Below are 26196 nucleotides of genomic sequence, written 5' to 3' on the forward strand. Positions count from 1 at the left end.
ACACACACACACACAATATTTATATTTCACTGTATCTTTAGTCAACTAAATGCATCTTTGATGGGCACACAATACTTCTTTCAAAAGCATTTTAACATAGGCTACAGTGTAATGTATACTGTAATTGAGTGCAATGTCATTAAAATAGGCTAAATGTTTGAGCGAAGATACTAAAAGCCAATCAGAGCAGCTGAAACAGCTGGTCCACAGTTCAAGGTTGATCAGATACATGTGTGTATAGAGAGAAACACACCATAGCACTGAACTCCACCGCAGTGAAGGCCACAGACCTGCTACGTTACAGTAAGTTTTCCAAACTGAAGTCAACTTCTAACATTGCTTTGACGGTGAGTCAGGGTTTTCTCTGTCTTATTTTTTGGAATATGATTACAGGATTGTGCTCAAGAGATTCTTTGTGCGCATATTTCGTACAGATTATTTAAATGCAATACAAAAACAGCTTGTTTTTTAGCTTAGTTGTACATTTTCTGCAGGTCTGTTTTAGAGTCTGTTTTTGTAAATCAGTGTATATTAGCAATGTAAGTGTGACTCTGTTAATGAGTGATTTTAATGAACTTTGATTCTTTGCTTCATCTGTTTTTGGCAGGTCATTAACATTGATGGTGATGGTGCCTCTTTATATATAGTTCAATTAGTTTAAAGTACAAATATGTATACAGTAAATAACTATAACAACAAACAAAACCATGTTACTAGGCTACCATGTTTCAAGTTCTCTTGTAAAAACTTAATATTGCATCAAAATTGCTTTTTGAGAGTGTAGCCTAATTTAAAAAAATAAATAACACGATATGATACCATGGCACCATCTTTCGTTGTTATTGCAAAATATTTTGTAACATTTATGTTCGACTTAAGTTATACTGTAAATGCTTGCAGTTTCTGGGCGGAACCTTCACTATCGAGCACTGGAGCGAAACGGACTGTTTTTGCAGACGAACCGCGGCGCTCAAGGGAATTTGAACAGGTAAAATCTGCTGTTTTTATTAGAATATCGCTGTTTTATGCTTTTGCTGATGGTTCTGAACGGATGTACTCTGTTCTGAGAATGGTATAAGTTTTTTTTTCTTCTCCGCTACATATATAACTTAGACAGATCGCATGCTGCCCGTTAAGACCTTGACAGCTGATTAATATGACCACTGCTGCTATTTAAAATGTTTTTTTGCTCTCTCTTTTTTCCACCTGAACTTTGAAACTTAACTTTAAGTTGAATTGAGAGCCTGTATCAGAATAAGTATGTGCTTTCATTATTACTGCTGCTTTTATTGCTGCTCTTGTTTTGCTCTCATGTGAAAATAATGTACCACTTGCCTGGGAAAATGTATGTGGAAAGGTTTACTAAACGAATGCTCTGGTCAAGCCCAAACACCTAGCCTAAACGTTATTAAACACCTAACTTGATTAAGAGTTCTGACTTAAAATAAGACACTTCTCATTGACTGACAGCTTTTGAGGGTTTCAAGTTCAGCTTGTTCATTTTGATGTATTTAACATCTTATGTTGTCAGTGTTGAGGACAGTTGTGTACATCAGGATTCTTTGATGAATAGAAAGTAAAAATAATAAATAAATATCAGCATGTAGCTATCTGAAATATTATCTTTTGTTACACTACTGTTTAGAAGTTTGTGATCAGTAAGACATTTTTTATGGAAAGAAATGAATAGGCTACTTTTAAGCATGGATGCATTAACTTGACCAAAAGTGACAGTAAAGACATGTATAATCAATGTTACAAAAGATTCTATTTCAAATACATGATTAATTTTCTATTCATCAAAGAACCCTGAAAAAAAAAAAAAAAAAAAAAAAAAAAAAGAAATTCACAACTGTTTTCAACATTGATAATATATATACACTACCGTTCAAAGTTTGGGGTCAGTAAGATTTTTAATGTTTTTAAAATAAGTATCTTCTGCTCACCAAAGCTGCATTTATTTGATAAAAAACAATAATAATAATAAAAAAAACAGTAATATTGTGGAATATTATGACAATTTAAAATGACTGTTTTTTATTTTAATATATATTTAAACTGTAATAATAACTGTTTTCAACATTGATAATAATCATAGGCTAAATGTTTCTTGAGCATCTAATCATCATATTAGAATGATTTCTGAAGGATCATGTGACACTGAAGACTGGAGTAATGATACTGAAAATTCAGCTTTGATCACAGGAATAAATTACACTTTACTGTATATTCACATAGAAAACAGCTGTTTTAAATTGGAATAATATTTCACAATATTACTGTTTTTGTTTGTATTTTTAATCAAATAAATGCAGCCTTGGTGAGCAGAAGATACTTCTTTTATATATATATATATATATATATATATATATATATATATATATATATATATATATATATATATATATATATATATATATATAAAAGATACTTCTTTTATATATATATATATATATATATATATATATATATATATATATATATATATATATATATATATATATGTGTGTAATTTTATTTATTTTTAAGCATCAAATTAGCATATTAGAATGATTTCTAAAGGATCATGTGACACTGAAGCCTGGACTAATGATGCTAAAAATTCAGCTTTGCCATCACAGGAATAAATTAGGCCTACATTTTAAAATATATTTAAATAGAAAAAAAGTTCTAAAACTATACAGATACAGTGTAAATAAATAAACAAATACAGTTTGTTCCTCTCTTTACAATATTAAAAATGTAGCCTATTTGACATAGTGCAGGGCTATTAAATTAAACTGCAAAAAAGTGTAATTTTGGTGAAATAAAACGTTGAAATAAGATATAAACTTTCCTTTAGTGATTCCTATTATTTTTAACCTAAAGTTTTGATTATTTATTCAACAAGCCATGAAATGATCTTCTTGTGTAATTAGCTGTCCCTTAGGATCATGTGTTTGTTTGTTAGCAGAATACTTATGTGCACTGGATGTGAAGTGTTTAATCAGTGTTTTTTTTCTTTCTTTCTTGTCTCTGCAGTGTAGGATGGCTCAAGCAGACAGCAGGGCTGTGGCTTTGGGAGTTCTGGCAGGGGCTGCTGGGATCAGCTTGGCGATCGCCTACTTCCGGAAAGTTGGAGCAGGTGATGGCAGAGTCGTACACCTGAGCAGCAATGCAGATCACACGGGAGGCAGTCTGGGTCTGCAGACGGGCCAGGCCGAAGTGCTGGATCGGCTGGGTGCTCTGATCCATTGTGTGTCTGAGCTCAAAGAGGAGGTGAAAGCCCTGAAGGAGGCACTTCCACACCTGCAGGACAACGTCAGAGATCAGCTTAGGGGCCGAAGCAGAGAAGAAATTGGTGCTCGCAAGGCAAGTCCACTTCATCGAACTCCCGCCAGGAGAAAAAGAGCAGGTGTCCCAGACAGAACTGAAGGACAAAGCTCTGAAGAGGCAGAGAGTGAAGGAGGGTGAGTTTACTGAGATCCCAACTTGGCAGGTGTTTCAACTGTGCGTTTTTTTCCCCCGTAGAAATTCTTCTAACTGACACCTATTTATTAAAGGGATAGTTCACCCAAAAATGAAAATACTGTCATTAATTACTCACTCTCATGCAGTGTCACCATAACCCCTTCTCTTATGTTGTTCCAAACCCATAAGGCTTTAATTTGTCTTCGAAACACAAATTAAGATATTTTTCTGTTCAAACATTCATAATGTGATTACAAAATAAATCCATATGGATTGAGTATATTTGCATTAAAGGGGTCATATAATGTCATTTTTGTACAAGCTAATATGATTCTTTAGGGTCTAAATTAAAAGTTGGTAATATACTTGTAAGAAAACACTAATTTTACCTGGTCAAAAACAGCTCTGTTTTCAGCACGCCGTTTGAGTGCATGCGTCTTTAAATGATAATGAGCTTTGCTCACCCCGCCCCTCTGTTCTGTGCGTACACCATTTGTAACACAATTTGACACAATAACCATAACGCGTTTATTATAAACATGGGATTATGAATTATATTGAGAACGTCATACATAGAAAACATGCTGTAATGTACCCTGAGTGTAAAAATAGCCGCATTCATCGTGAAGCGTGCAGCAAGCGATTTGCAAAGATTAATATAAAGATTAATATAAAGATTAATATAAAGGTTAATAAAACATTACACTCACTTCAGTTCTTCTGGAGGTGCAGCAGGAACACAAATATTTGGTACCGATCCTTTTTTCAGGAGCAGCTTCTTAGCAAATAATCAGCTTTTTACTGATCCTCGTTTGTAAACCACTCTGGTGAAATGATTCGCGCAAACATGAAAGCATTGACGTTGATCGCGGGGAATTCCCTTCGAAAACAAACTCAGCCACTGCGTCTTCAGCGGTTCGGATTTAGGAACATCAATATGACTGTGTTCGTTATTACACCCAAGAACAGAACACCACAATCTCTTAGACGCCATTCTGCTCAGTGCTCCAGCTATCAGCAATGAACGCGCCGGTTGGCGCGGGCTATGATTGACAGCTCGCTCACGAGGGCGTGAGGGCGGGTCTGTGTTGAAACGCTGCTGTCAATCAACCATTGTGGGAGGGGCGTCGATTTTGTGACGTCACAAAATCGAACAGCTTGATTCAGGAGAGGGGGAAACATATAAGAAGATAAAAAAAAATACTGGATGGATTTTTATCATTTTATGATGGTTGTGTACAGGCACTGCCAACACACATTTCAGTACAATCAACTTGTAAAAGTGCATGTACCATTATATGACCCCTTTAATACATTCACTCAAACATCTGTTCATCATAAAGCAATCATTGACTCGATTCATATGGATTTATTTTACAACTCTTTATTAATGTTTTGGAGCGTCAGAGTTTTGGGTGAATAGGCTTTCAATGGAGGCACAGAAATCTCTCAGATTTCATTAAAAATATCTTCATTTGCGTTCCAAAGATGAACAAAAGTCTTATGGGTTTGGAACGACATTAGGGTCGGTAAATGATGACAGAATTTTCATTGATGTGTAACCTATGCCTTTGATTATATTTAATGATATCACATTTGTTTCTATGACAGCCCTAGACTCGCAGTCAGATTCTTTGGTTAACCGATGCACCTTTTGTCTATCAATCATTTTACGCATTAACAGGGCTTCACAAATGTGGAAGCAGGAAGCTGAGAGCGTTCAAAACATTCAGATTCATAAGCAGTGTGTCAGTTGTTAGTTTGTCTTGACAGAGCACCAGTTTGGTACCACTTTGGTACTGTCCAACCATCTTACTGGTATGATGGTATTTTTGTTGAACAGGGTTTTGAAAATAGTTGACATCAGTGGCTAAGTTCCAGAGCAGCTAACATTTAAGGTTGGGAATTGCATTTTTTATTTATTTTTTTGTCAGAGCAAATTACTCTTATGATTTACCCACAACCTGCAAATTATTGTGTAGAAAGTATAGTTGTTGAGAATAGACATTTTAGATGTTAGAGGAAATGTTAAAGCCTACAAATATGGTAAAAATAATAATAGTATGAATGGAATGATTATTCCTAGAAATAACTGTTTTTGATTAAATATTATTTTGACTAATTCTGTTTGTTTTTTTTAACTAAAAGCTAATCAACTAGTAATTAAAGGGGCAGTAAGCAATTTCTTAGAAACACTGTTGATATTTGAAATCATCCCAAGCACACCCTCCCTTCATTGCTCCGCCCCCAAAATGCACAAACTCGCAATTCAAGAGTGGTTGTCTCTTTATCATAGCTGAAGCGAAAGCAAAATAGTGCTTCACACGAAAAATGAGATTTGAACATATACAAGCAAGAGTTTGTTGCTAGTCGCCAGAAGCACACCAGCTCCAGAAAAACAATGCCACTCAAAACTGTCCTGTTATTAGAGAAAACATTACAACAACAGTATATCTTGGTTCTGTGAAAACTAATGCTACTCGCGTATGGAGCAGAAACAACGCAACCTCGGTTGCCTACAACCTACAAGCGTGTTGTGGTGCTCGGCCTGATCCACATTCAACAGCGTTTCTCAGAATTCGCTTACTGCACAATTAAAACAAAAAAACATAACTAATGCATTCCTAGAAAATAAACAAAATCAGGTTTTTAAACTGTATTTAGACATGCCCCTAGTTTTGGAAAATGCCCTCTGCTGATTTTAGTAGAGCATTGTTCGTTCTTAATTAAAAAACATTTTGGATTTTGATTGGTTTTTGACATCTCTGGACAAATGTAACATAATCTTGAGTTTTAGGAGGATTAGTAGTGTGCACATAGCTGGGGCATGATTCAGGGAGAGAGACGAGAGCGTTCGTCTGTACAGACGAGGTGAACTCCGCTGCCTCCAGTCATTCATTTGAACGATTGTTGACTAAATTCAGCATTAAGCACTTTACAAGTCTGTTCCAGTCTCACTAAATTCTGCTCCTGAAGCCATTCAGAAATAATCTGTTTTGTTTTCCATAGCATTAAACTTTAGTTCTTGTCATTTTTAAAACGTCATGTTCTTCAGCGCCTTAAATATCCAAAAAAATGATTTGTTATTTTAAGCCGCTTGGTTTGTGCAATTTCGCCTCCACATACTCGAAGTGTAAAAATAAAGGAAGCCCTGGAGGCGTCTAAAGAAACGTCTCTGCAATCGGTTTTCATTAGTTGTTTGTCTGTTTTGAGCATTTCTAGACCATGACTGTGTTTTGTGTTGCTCAATGTTCGGTTATCATGGTTTTGAGCAGCTAGGATGTGTTTTAACACCACAATGCAGTGCAGAAAATTTATTCAAGAGCGTGTGTGTGTAGTTTGGGCTTCAAAGGACCGTTCATCTGTCAAAACAGTTTCCTCCTTTCTGTCTCTCTTTAAAGCACCGGCCGACCAGTCTAAAAGAGTGACTGCTGATGAGTTATCACAGCCTAATTTTTACTGTCTCGTGTAGGAACTTGCTATTCTGTCAACGTTCCCACATTGCTAGAATGAAATCACGTCACAGCTCGCCTTAGTTGTTGAAGGATCTTAATACTTGAATGTTTAAAACGATACCATTTATTATGTTTGATTGCCGTAGATTTAGAAAAAGTTATTGTTTACATAGAGGCAGACGTCAGATCACTCCAGCTCTTATAGGATGGAAATGAATGAATGCTCTTTAATGAACTGTTCTGCTAAATGGACTGTGACTGTATAGGATTGCTAGAAAGGAAATGTTTTTGAAGATGCAGACAGCACATCATTGTGTTTGGAGTTTAATCATCTTATTGTGACATGCAGATGCTCAGACCTATAACTTTCTTGTATTTGTACTGAAATAATAGTTCCCTTACGAGAACGTTCTCTCGTACTGCGTTGCAAACGCTGAGGGAAAACTCCTTTTCTCGAGAATATTGAAGCCTTTATTTTAAAACGCATTGCTGCAGCACAGGCGAGAGCATCCAGCTCGCGCGAGCGTGCTGATAGGCTGTGCAAAAGCAACTGCACAAACCAATGGCGGATCAGCAGAGGCGCGCGAACCAATCAAGGCGCTTGGCGCTCTGCCAGAGTCAAGCGCGCGAAACTGCACGTGACAGAAGAGTATAAATACAGAGAAAATCCGCCATATGACAGATTTAATCTCCTTCAGCTCGACTCACCTCGTCGCTGATCTTCTCCGGATAAGAAGCCGCTCATCGTTGAACAGCCTCTCAGCGGAACAGCTTCGCATCCCGGCCTTCGCCAGCTGAGCGTTTCCCTGTGGCATCCGACGAGTATCCTTTTTCTATCCTTTCTATCTCTTCTAAAAGAGCAAAACCGCTGTTTTCATAGCGCGCGGTGTTGTTGCAAATGCCGCTCTCGATATGTGATTCCTGCGGGGTCTCCCTGCACGTGTCTGATAGACACACACAGTGTGCCGCCTGCCTCGGCCCTGAGCATGCCGAGTCAGCGCTCACTAAAGGCGGCTGCCTTTTCTGCGACGGTATGCCTGTTGCTACTCTCCGCTTGAGGCTCGCTCTCGCTACTTCGGTGAGTGGTCCCGCGAGCCCTGTAGGAAGAAGCGGCGCGATCAGAGGCGTCCTGAACGCGGCGAGTTCAGCGAGTGCACACCGGGTCCTTAGTTGCCAGCCGTTGCAACTTAGTCCAGCCGTTACTTTCTAGTCCCCAAGAGGGACGGCGGCCTGAGACCCATTTTAGATCTCAGACATCTGAACAAGGCCCTCATGTCACGGCCATTCAGAATGCTCACTACCAGACACATCCTGGCGCAGATTCGCCCAGGGGACTGGTTCTTCTCAGTAGATCTAAAAGACGCTTACTTTCACATCCAAGTGAACCCCCACCACAGGCCATTCTTGAGATTCGCCTTCGAGGGGCAGACTTGCCAGTACACGGTTCTACCGTTTGGACTGGCACTGGCACCTCGTACATTCATGAAGTGCATGGATGCAGCTCTCTCCCCCCTGAGACAGCGGGGTATGCGCATTCTGAACTACCTCGTCGACTGGCTCATACTGACTCAGTCAGAGGCGGAATCCCATACTCACAAAGCCTGGCTCCTCTGCCATCTGGAGTGCCTAGGGCTCAGGGTGAATTTTTCCAAGAGTATTCTGTTGCCCAGCCAACGCATCACGTTCCTGGGAACAGTTCTCGACTCCGTACTTATGAGAGCATGGCCCACATCGGCCCGTGCTCTATCAATTCAGCAGCTCGCCGCGTCGTTCATAGAGGGGTCTTATGTACCCCTCAGAACGTTTCAGAGGATCCTTGGCCTGATGGCCTCAGCATCATCAGTACTCCAACTAGGCCTACTGCATATGCGTCCTCTTCAGCTGTGGCTAGCACCTCAGGTGCCACCCCACGCCTGGCACTCAGGCCGGTTAAACATCAAGGTGGACCAGCGCTGTATTCGAGCCCTGGCTCCTTGGAAGAATGCCAGCTGGTACCAGCAGGGTGTAAGCATGGGGTTGGTCTCAGAGAGGAGGGTTATTTCGACAGACGCTTCCAACTCGGGTTGGGGAGCCCTGTACGAGGGCAGGCCTGCCTCCGGCCTCTGGTCGAGCTCGGAGAAACGCCTACACATCAACTGCCTCGAGACGAGAGCAGTTTTTCTAGCCCTGAAAACCTTCCTCCCATACCTGGCAGGACACCACGTTTTGGTTCGGACGGACAATATGTCGGTGGTCTCTTACATAAATCGCCAGGGCGGCCTCAGGTCCCACAACCTGTTTGCCATAGCCACACAGCTTCTGCTATGGGATCACACCAACCTGCGCTCGCTCAGGGCAGCTCACGTGCCAGGCACGTTGAACACAGGAGCAGACATGCTCTCTCGGGGCAGGATTCCCCCAGAGGAATGGTCTCTCCCCCCCCAGACGGTTCTCCTGCTTTGGGAGGTCTTCGGGAAGGCAGAAGTAGATCTCTTCGCCTTAGAAGACAACTGTCACTGCCCAATCTTCTTTTCAAAGAACAGGGATGCGTTGGCCCACCACTGGCCCAACCTTCCCCTCTATGCGTTTCTCGGTCTCGATGCTCCCTCAGGTCATCGAACGGATCAGGAACACGAAGTGCGCAGTCCTCTTGGTAGCCCCCCTCTGGCGAACCCAGACCTGGTTCCCAGAGTTGATGCAACTGTCTGTAACAGACCCTTGGCCGATTCCAGTGAGACGCGACCTCCTGGCTCAGGCGAACAAGACTGTTTGGCATCCCCGTCCCGACTTGTGGGCCCTACATGCATGGCCACTCAACGGGTACCCCAGGACCTCCCAGAGGGGGTCCTGAATACTATTATGGAGGCTAGAGCCCCGTCTACTAGACGCCTCTACCACCTTAAATGGTCAGTGTTCTCCAGCTGGTGTTTAGCTCGGAACCTCGATCCTCACACTTGTGAAGTACCTATGGTGCTTTCTTTTCTCCAAGAGATGCTGGACGCGGGTCGCTCCCCCTCCACACTCAAGGTGTACGTGGCAGCGATTGCTGCATTTCACGTACTGATAGCTGGAGCCTCCTTAGGTAAAAACGACCTCATAGTTCGTTTCCTTAAGGGTGCTAGAAGGCTTAACCCGCCTCGACCACCGTCAGTTCCGGCTTGGGACCTTTCTCTGGTTCTGCTAGCTCTTAGGGGACCCCCCTTTGAACCGCTTCAGTCAGCTGATCTGAAACCCCTCTCCCTGAAAACCGCCCTGCTATTAGCACTGGCGTCAGTTAAGAGAGTAGGGTTACAAGCGCTTTCTACCAGCGCTGCCTGTCTGGAGTTTGTCCCCAATGACTCTAAGGTCTTCCTTAGGCCAAAACATGGATATGTTCCTAAGGTGCTCTCAACTCCGTTCAGAGCCCAGGTCATTTCTCTGTCAGCTCTTCCTACCTCTGAGGAGGACTCTGATGCTCACACGCTCTGCCCCGTCAGAGCTCTGAGAGTTTATCTGGAGCGTTCGGCCTCTTTCAGACAGTCCGAACAGCTCTTTGTTTGTTTCGGGGGCCGGACCAAGGGTCTCCCGGTCACTAAGCTCACGCTGTCTAGATGGATAGTGGAGGCCATTGCTCTGGCTTACACCTCACTGGGCCTTCCTCTTCGTGGGCTTGGTCGAGCGGTGTACCTATCGAAGACATTTGTGCGGCGGCCGGCTGGTCCGTTCCGTCCACATTTGCAAGGTTTTACAACTTAGAGGTCCCTGCTTTGCAGGCACGAGTTCTCTCTATCTAGACCCTGGCTCTGTGGACCCAGACTAGTTTTAACTCAGACACATGTTTGTCACTTGAGTTTGTGGGATCTTCTTATGACTGGCCCTTGGCCCAGATCTTTGTTCATTGGATATCTCTTGGCCCGATGTTCTGGTCTTGGTATCCTGGCTATTCTGTGACTTCCCGGGACTCCCTGGTAGCTCAGAGCGGCCACAAGACTAATAGCACGGCGTTTTAAATAGTGTTCCCACAGCGTTTGCAACGCAGTACGAGAGAACGTTCTCGTAAGGGAACGTACTTGGTTACTTACGTAACCTCGGTTCCCTTAGAGATAAGGGAACGAGTACTGCGTTGCCTTGCCGTGCTGTTTCTCTTACATCGGGGTTTTTTCGCTTCAGTCGATTAAACCTGTCATATGGCGGATTTTCTCTGTATTTATACTCTTCTGTCACGTGCAGTTTCGCGCTTGACTCTGGCAGAGCGCCAAGCGCCCTGATTGGTTCGCGCGCCTCTGCTGATCCGCCATTGGTTTGTGCAGTTGCTTTTGCACAGCCTATCAGCACGCTCGCGCGAGCCTGTGCTGCAGCAATGCGTTTTAAAATAAAGGCTTCAATATTCTCGAGAAAAGGAGTTTTCCCTCAGCGTTTGCAACGCAGTACTCGTTCCCTTATCTCTAAGGGAACCGAGGTTACGTAAGTAACCAAGTACGTTTATTTGTGACTTAATGTGGCGTCTCACTTGCCGACTTGGTTTGGGGTCGGTAATATTTTTTGATGCTCAAAAGAAGTCTCTTATGCCCACCAAGGCTGCATTTATTTGATCAAAAATACAGTAAAAACACTAATATTTTGAAATATTATTACAATTTAAAATAACTGTTTTTCTATTTGAATATGTTTTAGAATGTAATTTATTCCTGTGATGGCAAAGCTGAATTTTCAGCATCATTACTCCAGTCTTCAGTGTCACATGATCCTTCAGATATTATTATAATATGTTGATTTGGTGCTCAAGGAATATTTCTTATTATTATCAATGTTGAAAGCAGTTGTGCTGCTTAACATGTTTGTGCAAACTGTGATAAAAAAAACAGGATTCCTTGAATAGAAAGTTCAAATGAACACCATTTATTTGAAATATAGAAATGTTTTGTAACATTATAAATGTCTTTACTGTCACTTTTGACCAATTTAATGTGTCCTTGGCTGCTGAATAAAATAATTAATTTATTTCCCCCCCAAAAAAAAAGTTTTACTGACCTTAAACTTTAGAGGAATAAAGAACTGTTTGTGGGTTCAAACTCTTGGGGGAGCGGATGAAGTCATCTGAATGTGTGCACAGCCAGTGAGTGTTGGGATGGAAACCGCGTTCCCACTGAACAGCTCTTCTTTTGAAAGGGTTTGCCTTTGTCTCGCATTTTAAAGGCTTGAGTTTTAATCAGTTAAATGGAGGTGTTCAGCATGACCACAGTACAAACCTACACTCTTTCACTGTTTGGTCTATCTAAAGCCATTATAGATACCATAAAAACCATAATGTTACTTTTTACCATGGTAATGACATGCTATGCTTGGTTTCTGACTGTTTATCATGATCTAAATGATACTATGGGAGACCAACTGTAATTGTCTTGTAAAACTGTAAAAGTTCTTACTTCTACTCTTTTTTTTTTTTTTTTTTTTTTTTTTATATACAGATGTTACTGTTTTTGTTAGTACAATGAAATGTACACTCAAGCTACTGCTACTGTCAAGTCATGCTACTTGTCCACAACATTGAATCTGGCCCCCTTTCAAAACGAGTTTGGACACCCCTGATCTAAAACATGATTTTAAAGTCCAAATAGGCCTATAACTTTGTGCACTACAGTGTCAGATATTTTATTATTATTATTAATATGGCCATTTTAGGGGCAATATGTGGCCCCTAGAGAATTTGCTAAACATTTTTTACCTTTTATAATGTTTTTTTTCTTACATTAAAATATGATGTTCCATTTGTTGAAACATTTCATCTGAATCAGTTAATTCCATACACTCTTAAAAATAAAGGATACAAAAGTGGGTTTGCCCGATGCCATAAAATAACCATTTTTGGTTCCGCAATGAACCTTTCAGTAAACAGTTCTTATAAGAACCATTTATTTCTTACTGTGAAGAACATTTAAATATGCGCGTGATCATAGGTAACTAAACCTATGCGCGTGAACTCGGCAATCGACTACTTTGGACTTCAACCGAAAACAGGATGTAAACACAGGTATTCGCGCTGGCTTAAATGACATCATTTTTATACATATCTTTCACATCTACTGCAGTCAGATTCACTCGTGTTCACTCAGAAGGAATCACTCACATTTTCTGTGCACTTGTAATGACACATCAAGGATGTTAAGAGGCTAAAAGCAGGTTTAGTACTTGCCCCATTGAAGTCAACAGGGTGCAAATTTTAAAAATAGAATAATTCGGTGTAGGCAACACCGATTTTTGTCGTTGTTCTCTGTATTGACAGCACTCCAAATGTACAAAAAAATGAGCTCAATGTTAAAATTGACCGGAGTTCTCCTTTAAGACCAATGCTTGGATCTACTGGTAATACTGACACATATATCCGGTTTTCACAGAGCGATAATTGACTGTGTTTTTGTGAGATACTCCACATGATTTGCATTTTGACAACTGTGTCTGTATTTGACCATTCACATGCAAAGAGAAGTGAATTCGGGATTGCACCGAATGTTTGGCAACCAAAATTATTCGTCTGAAATTGCTTCTTTTTTTGTGCTATATTCGGGCGAATAATTTCTGTTGCCAAATATTCGGTGCATCCCTAAGAAGCAGAGAAGTAATGCAAAGGCAAACGCTAATGATGTGGGTTGATGTTTTTCCAGATGATGCGTCAGAACTGAATGTACAGCCAGATCCTTGACAGTTGTTGATCTTTGCTGAGGAAAGATGTGATTGCTCTCAAACAAACATTGTGCTCTTGAACCCACCGTTCTGCTCATGGTGGCTACACAAAGAGGGAGATAAAAGATTGGCATCGGAATAATCCTTGTTGAAGATTCTGTGTTTCCTGGGTGTGGCTGCATCCTTCAATCCAGAGGAAAAACAATTTCTTTCAGATTCTGGCTGTGCGTTATAGCAAAAAAAAAAAAAAAAACTCTTTCAGCAACAACTTTTTCAGACGTTTTGGCGATATTCGCAAGTCTTAATTCTCTGTTCCACATATTAAGGCCTTAAAAAGGTCTTAAATCAGAGCATTATCCCATTAACTCTATGGAAGTAAAATAATGACAAATGTTTTTGAAACAAAAAGCCTGTTGAATTGCACTACTTGAAAAAAATTAGGCATTGCATCAACCATGCTTGCATTTTAATGCATTGTATTTTTTTAGGGCTTGCATTTTCATGGCCTGAAATTCAACATGGTTGAATATTTAAGCTGTGAATATTTCAATTAAAAACATTTCAAACACATTTTCATTATTAAAAATTCAATAATCCATATTCACCTTTCATATTTCACTTCCAAAATATTCAAACTGTTTAAAAATACAACCTATAATATTCAACAGGCAATTTTCGGTCCATTTTATTTCGCTTTGCAAATTCGCTTCCACAAATTCAGTGGTTCAAATTCGACAGTAAATTCAAAGGAACTGCAGGAAAAGCAATAGATTACCGAGATACTTTCCATCTGCTGTTAGTCAATCTCACCAGCAGGTGGTGCAAACACACGTGTTGTTGACAAAGACAGAGCAACAGTTAGAGCAAGCCATTCATTCATAAAATGAAAATGATTATCTGTGTCAGACTCAGTATATATGCTGAAAAGATGATAAAGACACAAAAGCTGTGTTTATGTATCATTCAATAACTGTATTGTTACTTTCCCTGTGTAGCCTACATGTCATCAGCTTTCTCTACCTGAACAGGAATATGATCGGTTTCCCTCAATACCTCATACTCAAGGATTCCCCTTCAGTCGGGACAAAACGCTTAACGTAGCTTAATGGACTAATACAGTGATATGAAAGACCAAACTCGCACCTTATTGGGGATGTAGACTGTAGGCTACCTATAGGCTTGATGGACTAAGAATATGAACGTAACGCGCAAAGTTTCATGCAGAGCGTTTCGTGATATACTGGCATAAAATCAACACTTGATCAATACTAACACTTTCTCTTCTCTCTCTCTCTCTCTCTCTCTCTCTCTCTCTCTCTCTCTCTCTCTCTCTCTCTCTCTCTCTCTCTCTCTCTCTCTCTCTCTCTAGTATAGTATAGTAGGCTATGCCTACATGTACTACATTATCTTAAACCGGGAAGAGTCATAGCACTTGCATATTGTTGTCCTCCTATTATTAGTTTAACTGTAAATCGCTTTGGATAAAAGCGTCTGCTAAATAAATGATTAAATGTAGCCTAATAAATGTAAAATTGGCTTGACATTGGACATTCGCACATTTAGGGACCGTCTCAAAAGTTGCATACAACATTGGCATACACGTTTCTAACTTCAAAAGCAAACTTCAATTTATTTGAATAAATATGAAAAATCCAAAGGGTGCGCATTATGCCTGACACTACATGAACACTTTACAGTTGGTTTTATGACTGTAAGTCATTCTAGAAAATGCTATTGAAGTTAGAAACGTGTATGCCAATGTTGTATGCAACTTTAGAGACGGTCCCTAAATGTGCGAATGTCCAACGTCAAGCCAACTTTATGCCACTGTATCACTGGGAAACGCTCAGCATTAAACTTTGCGCGTTATTCTGGGTCCATCTGCTTGCCTGCGAGTTTAGTCTTTTATATCACTGTAATTAGTCCATTAAGCTACGTTAAGCGTTTTATATGTACAGCAGGGGAATCCTGAAGTATTGAGGGAAACCCTAATAGCTTGCATGCAGCACATCGCCACAATATAAAGTTAAGGCCACTAAACAGCCAAGAGAAATATATGTCAACCTCAAACATGTAACATTGGATCTGTATATCCGCATCGGGGAATAACATTATAATCTTGTTCACGGTAGAGAAAGATGCATGTAGGCTACACAGGGAAAGTAACCGTGAAGACACTGAATTTAACATAAAAAACCGCCTTCATAATGATCACAAATACACTTACATTGCTGTAAATGAGTTTTATGAATGAATGACTTGTTCTAACTGTTGCTGGTCTTCGTCACAACACGCGCGTTTGCACCTCCTGCTGGTGAGATTGACTAACAGCAGATGGATAGTATCTCGGTAATCTACTGCTTTTCCTGCAGTTCCGTTAAATTTACTGTCGAATTTGAACCACTGAATTTGTGGAAGCGAATTTGCAAAGCGAAATAAAATGGACCGAAAATTGCCTGTTGAATATTATAGGTTGTATTTTTAAACAGTTTGAATATTTTGGAAGTGAAATATGAAAGGTGAATATGGATTATTGAATTTTTAATAATGAAAATGTGTTTGAAATGTTTTTAATTGAAATATTCACAGCTTAAATATTCAACCATGTTGAATTTCAGGCCATAAAAATACAAGCCCTAAAAATACAATGCATTAAAATGCAAGCATGGTTAATGCAATGCCTTTTTTTTTTCAAGTAGTGCAATTCAACAGGCTTTTTGTTTCAAAAACATTTGACATTATTTTACTTCCATATAACTCATCTTTGATAATCAGTGATTTAAAACGTTTTGTTCCTGTGAAAATAATTTCTTCATGCCTTGAAGTAACTGCAATGTATCTCTACATTAGCATACGTGGAACCATTAATATGCAAATTAGTCCCGTGTCCACTCACTCACATCAACTCGGACTACTTGATCCTGGTCAACTTTAGTACACGCTGCTACACTATGGCAAGTGGAAATATTGGTTTAATTCAGTCATACATGTTTGAACTAGAAACTGTTTGAGAAGAAGAGGAAGACCTATTATCAGAATTATACAGGGTCGCCCACAAGTCGATGTATCAGAATGGGAATGCGTTTTATGTATTGCTTTCTACAGCGTCGGACACATACCGGGATTAGATATGATTAACCCTTGGACTGACTACATTATCAAACAGCTAATAATGTGTTGCTAATGTTACACAAACTATGTCCTCGTTCGCCATCTCTGAGTCAGACAGCTGCCTTATAAATATCAGTATCTTTAGAAACAACCCAATCTTATGAAATGCGTCTCTATAGCACGCATTGTATTTATCATACAATTTATACACGAAAATTAGTTTTTACGTGCATATGATACACACTGTAAACCCCTTGGGTAGGATTATTGGTGTGGGATACGTGGGTGGTTTGGGTATTAAATGTTACAATTCAAAGTTTACCATGCATCATCTTGAAAGCAGTCAGCGTTATTTGTCTGAATAAGTTGTAATGCGTGTATTGCCTGATAGAGCAAAATCTATTTCAGACTCCTAAAGAATTACTAGAATTACAGTTTACACATGAGTAAAGTTTTATGTAGGCTGTATTTTGTTGAATTAATTATTAACTTAACCATCGTTTAAATCATTAACCACTTCGAAATGCATGTTAACAAAATCATTGTTGAAATATTTGCAGTTAGCCTACTATATGAATAAAAAACAATACTACAACACAACATAAATACATAAACCCAACAATACAAGACAAATTAATTTTTTAGGAAGTGAATTAAAAGTAATGAAGATCATTAGGAAGTTGTCGAAAGTGTTACTAATACAACTCATTTTCTTTACTTGGTCTTATAAAGGTCATGAAAAAATCTAGTTTAGTTTAGAATAATTAACATAACAAACACTAATATTGTGAAATATTATTACAATTTAAAATAACTGTTTTGTATTTTAAAATGCAATTTATTCCTGTGAAACAAAGCTCCATTTTCAGCATCATTACTCCAGTCTTCAGTGTCACATGATCCTTCAGAAATCATTCTAATATGCTGATTTGCTGCTCAAGAAACATTTATTATTATTATCATCAATTGAAAACCGCTTTTGCTGCATAGCATTTTTGTGGAAACCGTGATGCATTACTGCTTAAAATTTGGGGGAAATAATATTTTTAACAAAAAGTTCAGCAAGGACACAGTAAATTAATCAAAAGTGACAGTAAAGACATTTATAATGTTACAAAATACAACATTACAAATGAATGCTGTTCTGAAGACTGGAGCAATGGCTGCTGAAAATTTAACTTTGCCATCACATGAATACATTACATTTTATTAATATGATAAAACAGAAAACAGTTAATTATAAAAAAAAATAATTAAAGAGAGAAATAATTGAGAGAAATTAATATATTGTATTTTGGAGTTTATTTTTTTTATGTGCTGCTCAACTTACTTAGTTTTGGGATGTGACTCACAATTATGTCTGCATGACACTGTATGCAGAAGAAGTGAAGAAAGACATTGCAGAGGTAGAGTTGCCAGTATACGTTTAGCAATAATGAGGGTCTGAGAAAGACATCACTTCAGATAGACAGATAAGAATGGCTAAAACGACTCAGATCTCTGGCAGTTAACATGTAACTATAGCCCCTGAAATCAAAAACATCCTGGTTTTAGAAGAAATCTCTATCACTAAGTGTATCTTTGATTCTGGGGGCTGTGATCTCCTTTGAATGTCATGAGCGACCTTCGCGTATGTAACATTGAAGTGCCCAGGGAGGTTCCAGCTCCAACACATCCCTGCAGAACTATCGCTCGCAGTCTCAAATGTTCTCACGAACAGCATATGACGCAAATGCTGTAGGTGCCAGCTCTTAATGGAAGCCTTTTATGTTTTCACTTTTTGTCAAGCTTTTCATTTGTACCTTAACCTGTAATTAATGTTTTTTACACACTCATGTCAGCTGCTGAAAGTGTTAGTGCACACCTACGGTAATTGAAAAGGGACGTTTTTTCAAAAGCTGTAAAAGTTAGGCAGGTATCGCATGCCTTGTTTTAAGAAAAATAAACAACTCTCACAGTGCTTTTACACAAAAGCCTTTAGGTGTCAGTACTTCAACCAGCAATCCCAATAAACGGTTAATTACCCTACTTCACATGTACACAACCCTGTGTGATATTTAGCATGCAAACACTTTATGAATGCATACCCATTACTGACTGCATTATTGACCAACAAAAATTCCCTTTTTTTTTTTTTTTACGTTTATTACCAAATTTATGCTCTGCCTCCAAAAGGTAATTCCTTCAACTTGTCACTTGAGAAGGAAAAATAAAAACAGAGGTTGAAATCATAGTCAAAAGCAAAGTCTTTAACTTCTTGTTTTGAAGCATGTTTCCTAAATGTATCTTTTAGGTTAAAGATACCTTAAAAGCATTTTTTTTAACTTTTAGAAACCCACTTTGCCTTTGTATTGTGAATGTAAGCAAGTTATTTTCTTTGACTTATAGAGTCACTTTAGTTTCAATTCAGCTCCAAAATACATTTAACGCAGTTATGTATTTAAGTATGTAAGTTACATCCTTGTTGTCAAGAATTGTCATTCCTTTAAGACATAGCTAAAGTTATTCAGTCTCATAAGAAGCCAATGTCATCACAACAGGTGCATGATCACTGTCCTCTTTACTGTGTGCTACAGATATATAACCGCACTGACCGACTCTGAGGAAGAGGAAAATGACGATGAACGAAAACCACTGCAGGAACCAGTGGATGAACTCATGGCCCTGTTGCAGAAAGCAGACCGACTGCACAGCTGTAACGGGGCAGAGAAAGCACAAGGCCTGAATACTCTGCTAGAGAGGAAAGAAGAGGTATGTAAACTAACTTTTGAAAGTTGAGTGTCAGGGTTTGTTTTTTGGAGGGAAAAAATGTTTTTATTCAGCAAAGGTGCATTGAATTGATCACAAGTAACAGTAAAGACATTTATAACGTTACAAAAGATTTCCATTTCAAATAAATGTTATTCTTTTAAAGGGACATTGTGTAGGAATTTCTCCCATCTAGCGGTGAAATTTGTATTTTGCATTCAAACGAATAGTGCTCTCTTGCGCCTCGCTTTTTCAAATGCGCGTTGCATCTATGGTAACCGTTACGTACCATAAAGCTATGACAGGATGTGTTTTCATTGAGGACAGAATGAGAATAAAAATATTGATTTTAAATAATAAAATATCTAAAAAACTACACATTGTCCCTTTAAAGTTTCTTGAAAAAACATATATCACGGTTTCCACCAAAAATTAAGCGGCATAATTGTTTTCAACATTGATAATAATAGGAAATGTTTCTTGAGCACCAAATCATCATATTAGAATGATTTCTGAAGGATCATGTGACATTAAAGACTGGAGTAATGATGCTGAAAATTCAGCTTTGCATCACAGGATTAAAATTTTGTCACAATAAGTCCAAGACATGGCTGATGTACACCTGTGAAAGGATTCTTGATATCTTGAATATTGTTGTCATGGCAACACATCAGACTTTAATATTCTTTTTGGTTGTTTTTGAGACTCTTAGCATGGTTTAAATTGCATGAAACTCAACACACACACCAGAGTTGTCAGCCAGTAGACATGGGCAAAGCCTTAAGAAATGGGCATGTAGGAAGGGCTTGACTAAAGTGGGGGGTTAGTTTTACCTACATTCATCAAACTCAGTACATATATTGTTCTCATCAAGCCGGACAACTTTCTAATTTACAGTCAGTAGCTCCGACCATCAGAAAGTTAGCTATTTTGGTTTGAATGTGGATTTCTTGAATCCAGCCATTAATTTTTAACTACTGCTCCATAGGGCTTCATACGATTCACACCAAACTTTCTCAACATGATGTCAACATTTCAATATAGTGAAGATGCTTAATTGCAAACGGGTATTGGATATCTTCTAAATGATACATCACACCATTTATTTCCATATAAAATAATATAAATAAAAAGTGAATTCATGCTATCTGGTTGAAAGAAAGAAAGAAAATCAATTGAAATGCATACTATAAGAACTAGATGGCAGCATAGGCCTATTTTTACACAAGGTTAAGAACAGTAGCTTTGTTTACGCGGACACCTTCTGTTTCGATAGGAATTAACGCATTCCGATTTATGAATCTGAACATAGAATTCAGTTTACATGAACTCTATATAAAGTGATCCGATTGATGTGGCCGTTTATATGTCACAAGCTTCAAATCGGAATCGGATTTTTATGAAATGCGCACATTGCATGAACATACAGTTTCCCCTCTGTTTGCACATACTATTCTCCTAAATTACTCATTTTCTTTGATTTCGGGACGGAGATGACGAATAGAAGGAGAATTTTAGAATGACACAACATTCATTTATAACACTTCATTCAACAACAACAGTTCGTTCCTTGCATTATACATCATTACGCCATTTCTGCGTCCTTGCACATGCACAGTACTTTCCCAGTTTCAGATCCAATCCTATCAAGTGTTTACATAATCTTTATCGGATTATTAAAGGTTTAAACCACCACTTACAATCCGAATAAAATTTTAAAAGTATTTGGCCAATTCATTCTGATTGACGTGGTTACATGAGACTTTTTTTTATAGCGATTGTTTTCAGACATAATGAATTACTTTTATTAGCTACTGTATTTTGATATACTATACAGTATATACTATAATATATATACATATATATATATATATATATCTATCTATCTATCTATCTATCTATCTATCTATCTATATATATATATATATATATATATATATTATAGTATATAGAAGATAAGAAATCTCTCAGGACTGGACTTAGGATCTGTTTCTATGTTTTAATGGCAAAATGCCTTTATTTTGCCATTAAAACATAGAAACAGATCCTAAGTCCTAAGAGATTTCTTAAAACCAGATATAACCAGTTTATTTGAAGTGCACTGACAACATAGTTTTATATAATTAGTTTAATAATATATATATATATATATATATATATATATATATATATATATATATATATATATATATATATATATATATATATATATATATATATATATACATACAGTGAGGAAAATAAGTATTTGAACACCCTGCTATTTTGCAAGTTCTCCCACTTGGAAATCATGGAGGGGTCTGAAATTGTCATCGTAGGTGCATGTCCACTGTGAGAGACATAATCTAAAAAAAAAAAAAATCCAGAAATCACAATATATGATTTTTTAAACTATTTATTTGTATGATACAGCTGCAAATAAGTATTTGAACACCTGTCTTATCAGCTAGAATTCTGACCCTCAAAGACCTGTTAGTCTGCCTTTAAAATGTCCACCTCCACCTCCAGATGCACCTGTTTGAGGTCGTTAGCTGCATAAAGACACCTGTCCACCCCATACAATCAGTAAGAATCCAACTACTAACATGGCCAAGACCAAAGAAATGTCCAAAGACACTAGAGAAAAAATTGTACACCTCCACAAGGCTGGAAAGGGCTACGGGGAAATTGCCAAACAGCTTGGTGAAAAAAGGTCCACTGTTGGAGCAATCATTAGAAAATGGAAGAAGCTAAACATGACTGTCAATCTCCCTCGGACTGGGGCTCCATGCAAGATCTCACCTCGTGGGGTCTCAATGATCCTAAGAAAGGTGAGAAATCAGCCCAGAACTACATGGGAGGAGCTGGTCAATGACCTGAAAAGAGCTGGGACCACCGTTTCCAAGGTTACTGTTGGTAATACACTAAGACGTCATGGTTTGAAATCATGCATGGCACAGAAGGTTCCCCTGCTTAAACCAGCACATGTCAAGGCCCGTCTTAAGTTTGCCAATGACCATTTGGATGATCCAGAGGAGTCATGGGAGAAAGTCATGTGGTCAGATGAGACCAAAATAGAACTTTTTGGTCATAATTCCACTAAACGTGTTTGGAGGAAGAAGAATGATGAGTACCATCCCAAGAACACCATCCCTACTGTGAAGCATGGGGGTGGTAGCATCATGCTTTGGGGTGTTTTTCTGCACATGGGACAGGGCGACTGCACTGTATTAAGGAGAGGATGACCGGGGCCATGTATTGCGAGATTTTGGGGAACAACCTCCTTCCCTCAGTTAGAGCATTGAAGATGGGTCGAGGCTGGGTCTTCCAACATGACAATGACCCGAAGCACACAGCCAGGATAACCAAGGAGTGGCTCTGTAAGAAGCATATCAAGGTTCTGGCGTGGCCTAGCCAGTCTCCAGACCTAAACCCAATCGAGAATCTTTGGAGGGAGCTCAAACTCCGTGTTTCTCAGCGACAGCCCAGAAACCTGACTGATCTAGAGAAGATCTGTGTGGAGGAGTGGGCCAAAATCCCTCCTGCAGTGTGTGCAAACCTGGTGAAAAACTACAGGAAACGTTTGACCTCTGTAATTGCAAACAAAGGCTAATGTACCAAATATTAACATTGATTTTCTCAGGTGTTCAAATACTTATTTGCAGCTGTATCATACAAATAAATGGTTAAAAAATCATATATTGTGATTTCTGGATTTTTTTTTTTTAGATTATGTCTCTCACAGTGGACATGCACCTACGATGACAATTTCAGACTCCTCCATGATTTCTAAGTGGGAGAACTTGCAAAATAGCAGGGTGTTCAAATACTTATTTTCCTCACTGTATATATATAACAAAATTTTGTTAGTCCATAGGTATTTATCTTGAAGTATATATATATATATATATATATATATATATATATATATATATATATATATATATATATATATATATATATATATATATATATATATATATATATATATATATATATATATATATATATATATTTATCTTAAAGTATTTATATATATATATATATATATAAAATACTTTAAGATAAATACCTATGGACTAACAAAATTTTGAGCTGCATATGATAACTTCACATTCATTTGAAAGTGACCTTTAACATCCTATAACATAAAAATGCATCTACATTTAAATGATCTCATGGATGTGGCTGTTATGGTTCATGGTAGTGGTACCAGCTGCTGTAGTAACACGCAAGTTCACACTTATGCACATTGCTCCGCCATGCACAGTTGTCCTAAAGCCACCGGGATGGAGGCTACCTCCATGCTGGGGCTTAGACCCGTCATCGCTGCTTGTGGTTATATTTTTAATCTGAAATAATATTTCACAATATTACTGTTTTTACTGTATTTTTTATCAAATAAATACAGTCTTAGAGCGCATAAGAGACTTCTTTCAAAGACATTAAAAAGTCTTACTGACACCAAACTTTTTAATATAGTGTTCTGGTTTAGTAATAAAAGTTATGCATGTGCTTACAGTTTGATCAGAAGTGGCAGTACCTTTGGCGGTTGTCCAGAGCCTATGCAGATGCACATGATTTTGCCATGGACCTTGCAGAGAAGAAGAGCTACGCTGAAAACGGTAATCACCACTTTCATGATTACGGGTTGATATGTATATACACTGTAGACATTTGAATTGAGAATTTAGAACTGAATCATATGACATAACGTTGACTTAAAATTAAAATTAAACATTTGGTGGCTTTTCTCAGCAAATATTGATTCATTAAGTTAATTAATTATTTGGCATATAATTTGATTGAAGTAGATTAAAATAGTTAAGTAATTAACTAATTAATTTATAACCCATCTTGACTTATTCATGAAAACATTCTCTGCCTTCCCTTTCTGTTCCTGTTTGTCCTTCTCTCCTTGCTAATTAAATGTAACACAATATCAACTCACTCCATGTGTGTATTGAGGGACAGGATGAACTTGTTCAGTTTCTGATCCTTCTTTTCTATTGTGTCTTTAATTGCTGTTCTCCAGTCACTTCTCTGTATGAAAGCTTCATTAGCTATGTTTCCATCCGAAGTTGTGGATTTAACTTGTGCACACATTTGGAATACCGCATAAAACATGTACTAAAATCTGCAAAATATCTGTACTAAAAATGGAAGTTGCTGCAATCGGAGAAAGCCATTGTGACTTATTTATCCTACATCATAAATGACTTGCATTGATGACGAAACGCAATAAACGCTGTCATGTTATCTTGCATTCGGATGTCTGTCCTCAGTTGCATAACGCAGTGGTTCTCCACTGGTTTGGCCATTGTGACAAACACACAAGTACCATCCCACTTTACTTAACATAAACATAAATTGTTAGTCTGCCTATCACCAGACCAAGCTCAATCTTTTAAGATTGAACATTGGTCTGGGTGGTCAACGGGCATAGTTCAAATGACTATATATGCAATTGTATAGTCCTTCAACCAATCAGACCAACGATCCAGGTGACGTACTTTTCAGTGAAAACTCCAGGCAGGAAATGTGTAACCAAACGTGTTGGTTTGTAGCATTGATCAGCGGTTTGCAGAAGCAGCAATGGCATCGAGTGATTTTTGCAGGTTGTGCAAAAAAAAAACATGAAAGTGAGTGGTATTTACACCCACTCTAGCTATTTGTTTGCTAAACTAATGAAGCCATTGAGCATCGTCGAGAGGTTAAAAGGAATTGGATTGGATTAAACCCGCCAATAGTGCGCCAGGTGGATAAGCCAGTTTGTGATTGGTGCCTGCAAATTTGTAATGGAAGCAGGATAGAAGAATGTACAGGTTTCCAGCCTGAGCTGCAGGGCAGATTGTTAGAATATCACTAAGAATGATGAATAACAGTCTACGGTAAGGCTATTATTAACAGCCCCAAACAAGTATTTGCTAATACAAAAAAGTTGATATGATGACCACAGTCACCAAAAATATAGAAAATAACAAAATAAATGAAAAAGAAGTGGTATTGTGGAAACTACTGAAACTACATTTACCATGATGTACACATCACTAAAATATAAATTAACATATGGACACTGATCCTGATGAATAGAATGAACATCATACCAACATGTAAATCCTTCCCTGCACAACGTACCAGTTATGTAATTTATTGGTACTTTTTGGTAATTTCATGACTTACTAAACACAACTACGATGTTACATGCTTGTGATTTGCTCTTTATAGTGAGGTGATAAAGTTTGTTTTTCTAAGGTGATACTATTTATTATGTTATAATGAAACTGACATATACGTCTACGATAATATCTTGTTTGTTGTTTTAATGATGTGCAATCTGATAGTAGTATTGAGTATGTCCCTCACTTTACAAAGACACACCTGGAGAGTGCACGCATACTAGTAGGTTAGACGAGTGCGCTTGCACATTTAGTGCACACTTTCACTGCATGATTTAGTCTACTAAAATGCATTTAGAATGTCCCCAATATTCAAGATAAGGGGGCAAAAAAACCTCTGGATGTCTTTTACAGTCATAATATAGTTTATCAGTATCATGATTACAAATGTTATATTGATTTTATACAACAGTTCAATAAACAAGTTAATATTAAGTGACTTATGTTTAGACACAGTATTGCCAGTTTTTGCTCTATTTCACAGACAAAAATAATTCATCATCATTCTGATAACAGACTTTGACTCAGGTATTTCAGAATGATCAAACAAACATTTGAGATGCTGTGCAATGAAATTAGTGTGCTGGTTAGTCTAGTTATCCAACCACATCCGTGTGAGTTTTTTGTTGCCCATA

General features: G+C 38.2%; 1 protein-coding gene across 1 annotated transcript in view; it reads left to right on the top strand.

Annotated features, from left to right (window-relative positions):
• Positions 1–200: 200 nt before the first annotated feature.
• The window catches only part of rmdn2 (regulator of microtubule dynamics 2), a 60388-nt gene continuing 34392 nt past the window's right edge, over positions 201–26196 (top strand). Inside the window, exons 1-5 of the mRNA XM_081350292.1 lie at positions 201–303; positions 901–988; positions 3022–3449; positions 19232–19406; positions 23905–24007. Coding sequence (XP_081206418.1) covers positions 3028–3449; positions 19232–19406; positions 23905–24007 — 700 coding nt within the window. The 5' untranslated portion in view covers positions 201–303; positions 901–988; positions 3022–3027. The remainder of the gene's footprint in view (positions 304–900; positions 989–3021; positions 3450–19231; positions 19407–23904; positions 24008–26196) is intronic.

This window comes from Scardinius erythrophthalmus (assembly GCF_964197995.2).
Source record: "Scardinius erythrophthalmus genome assembly, chromosome: 21".
Taxonomy (NCBI): domain Eukaryota; kingdom Metazoa; phylum Chordata; class Actinopteri; order Cypriniformes; family Leuciscidae; genus Scardinius; species Scardinius erythrophthalmus.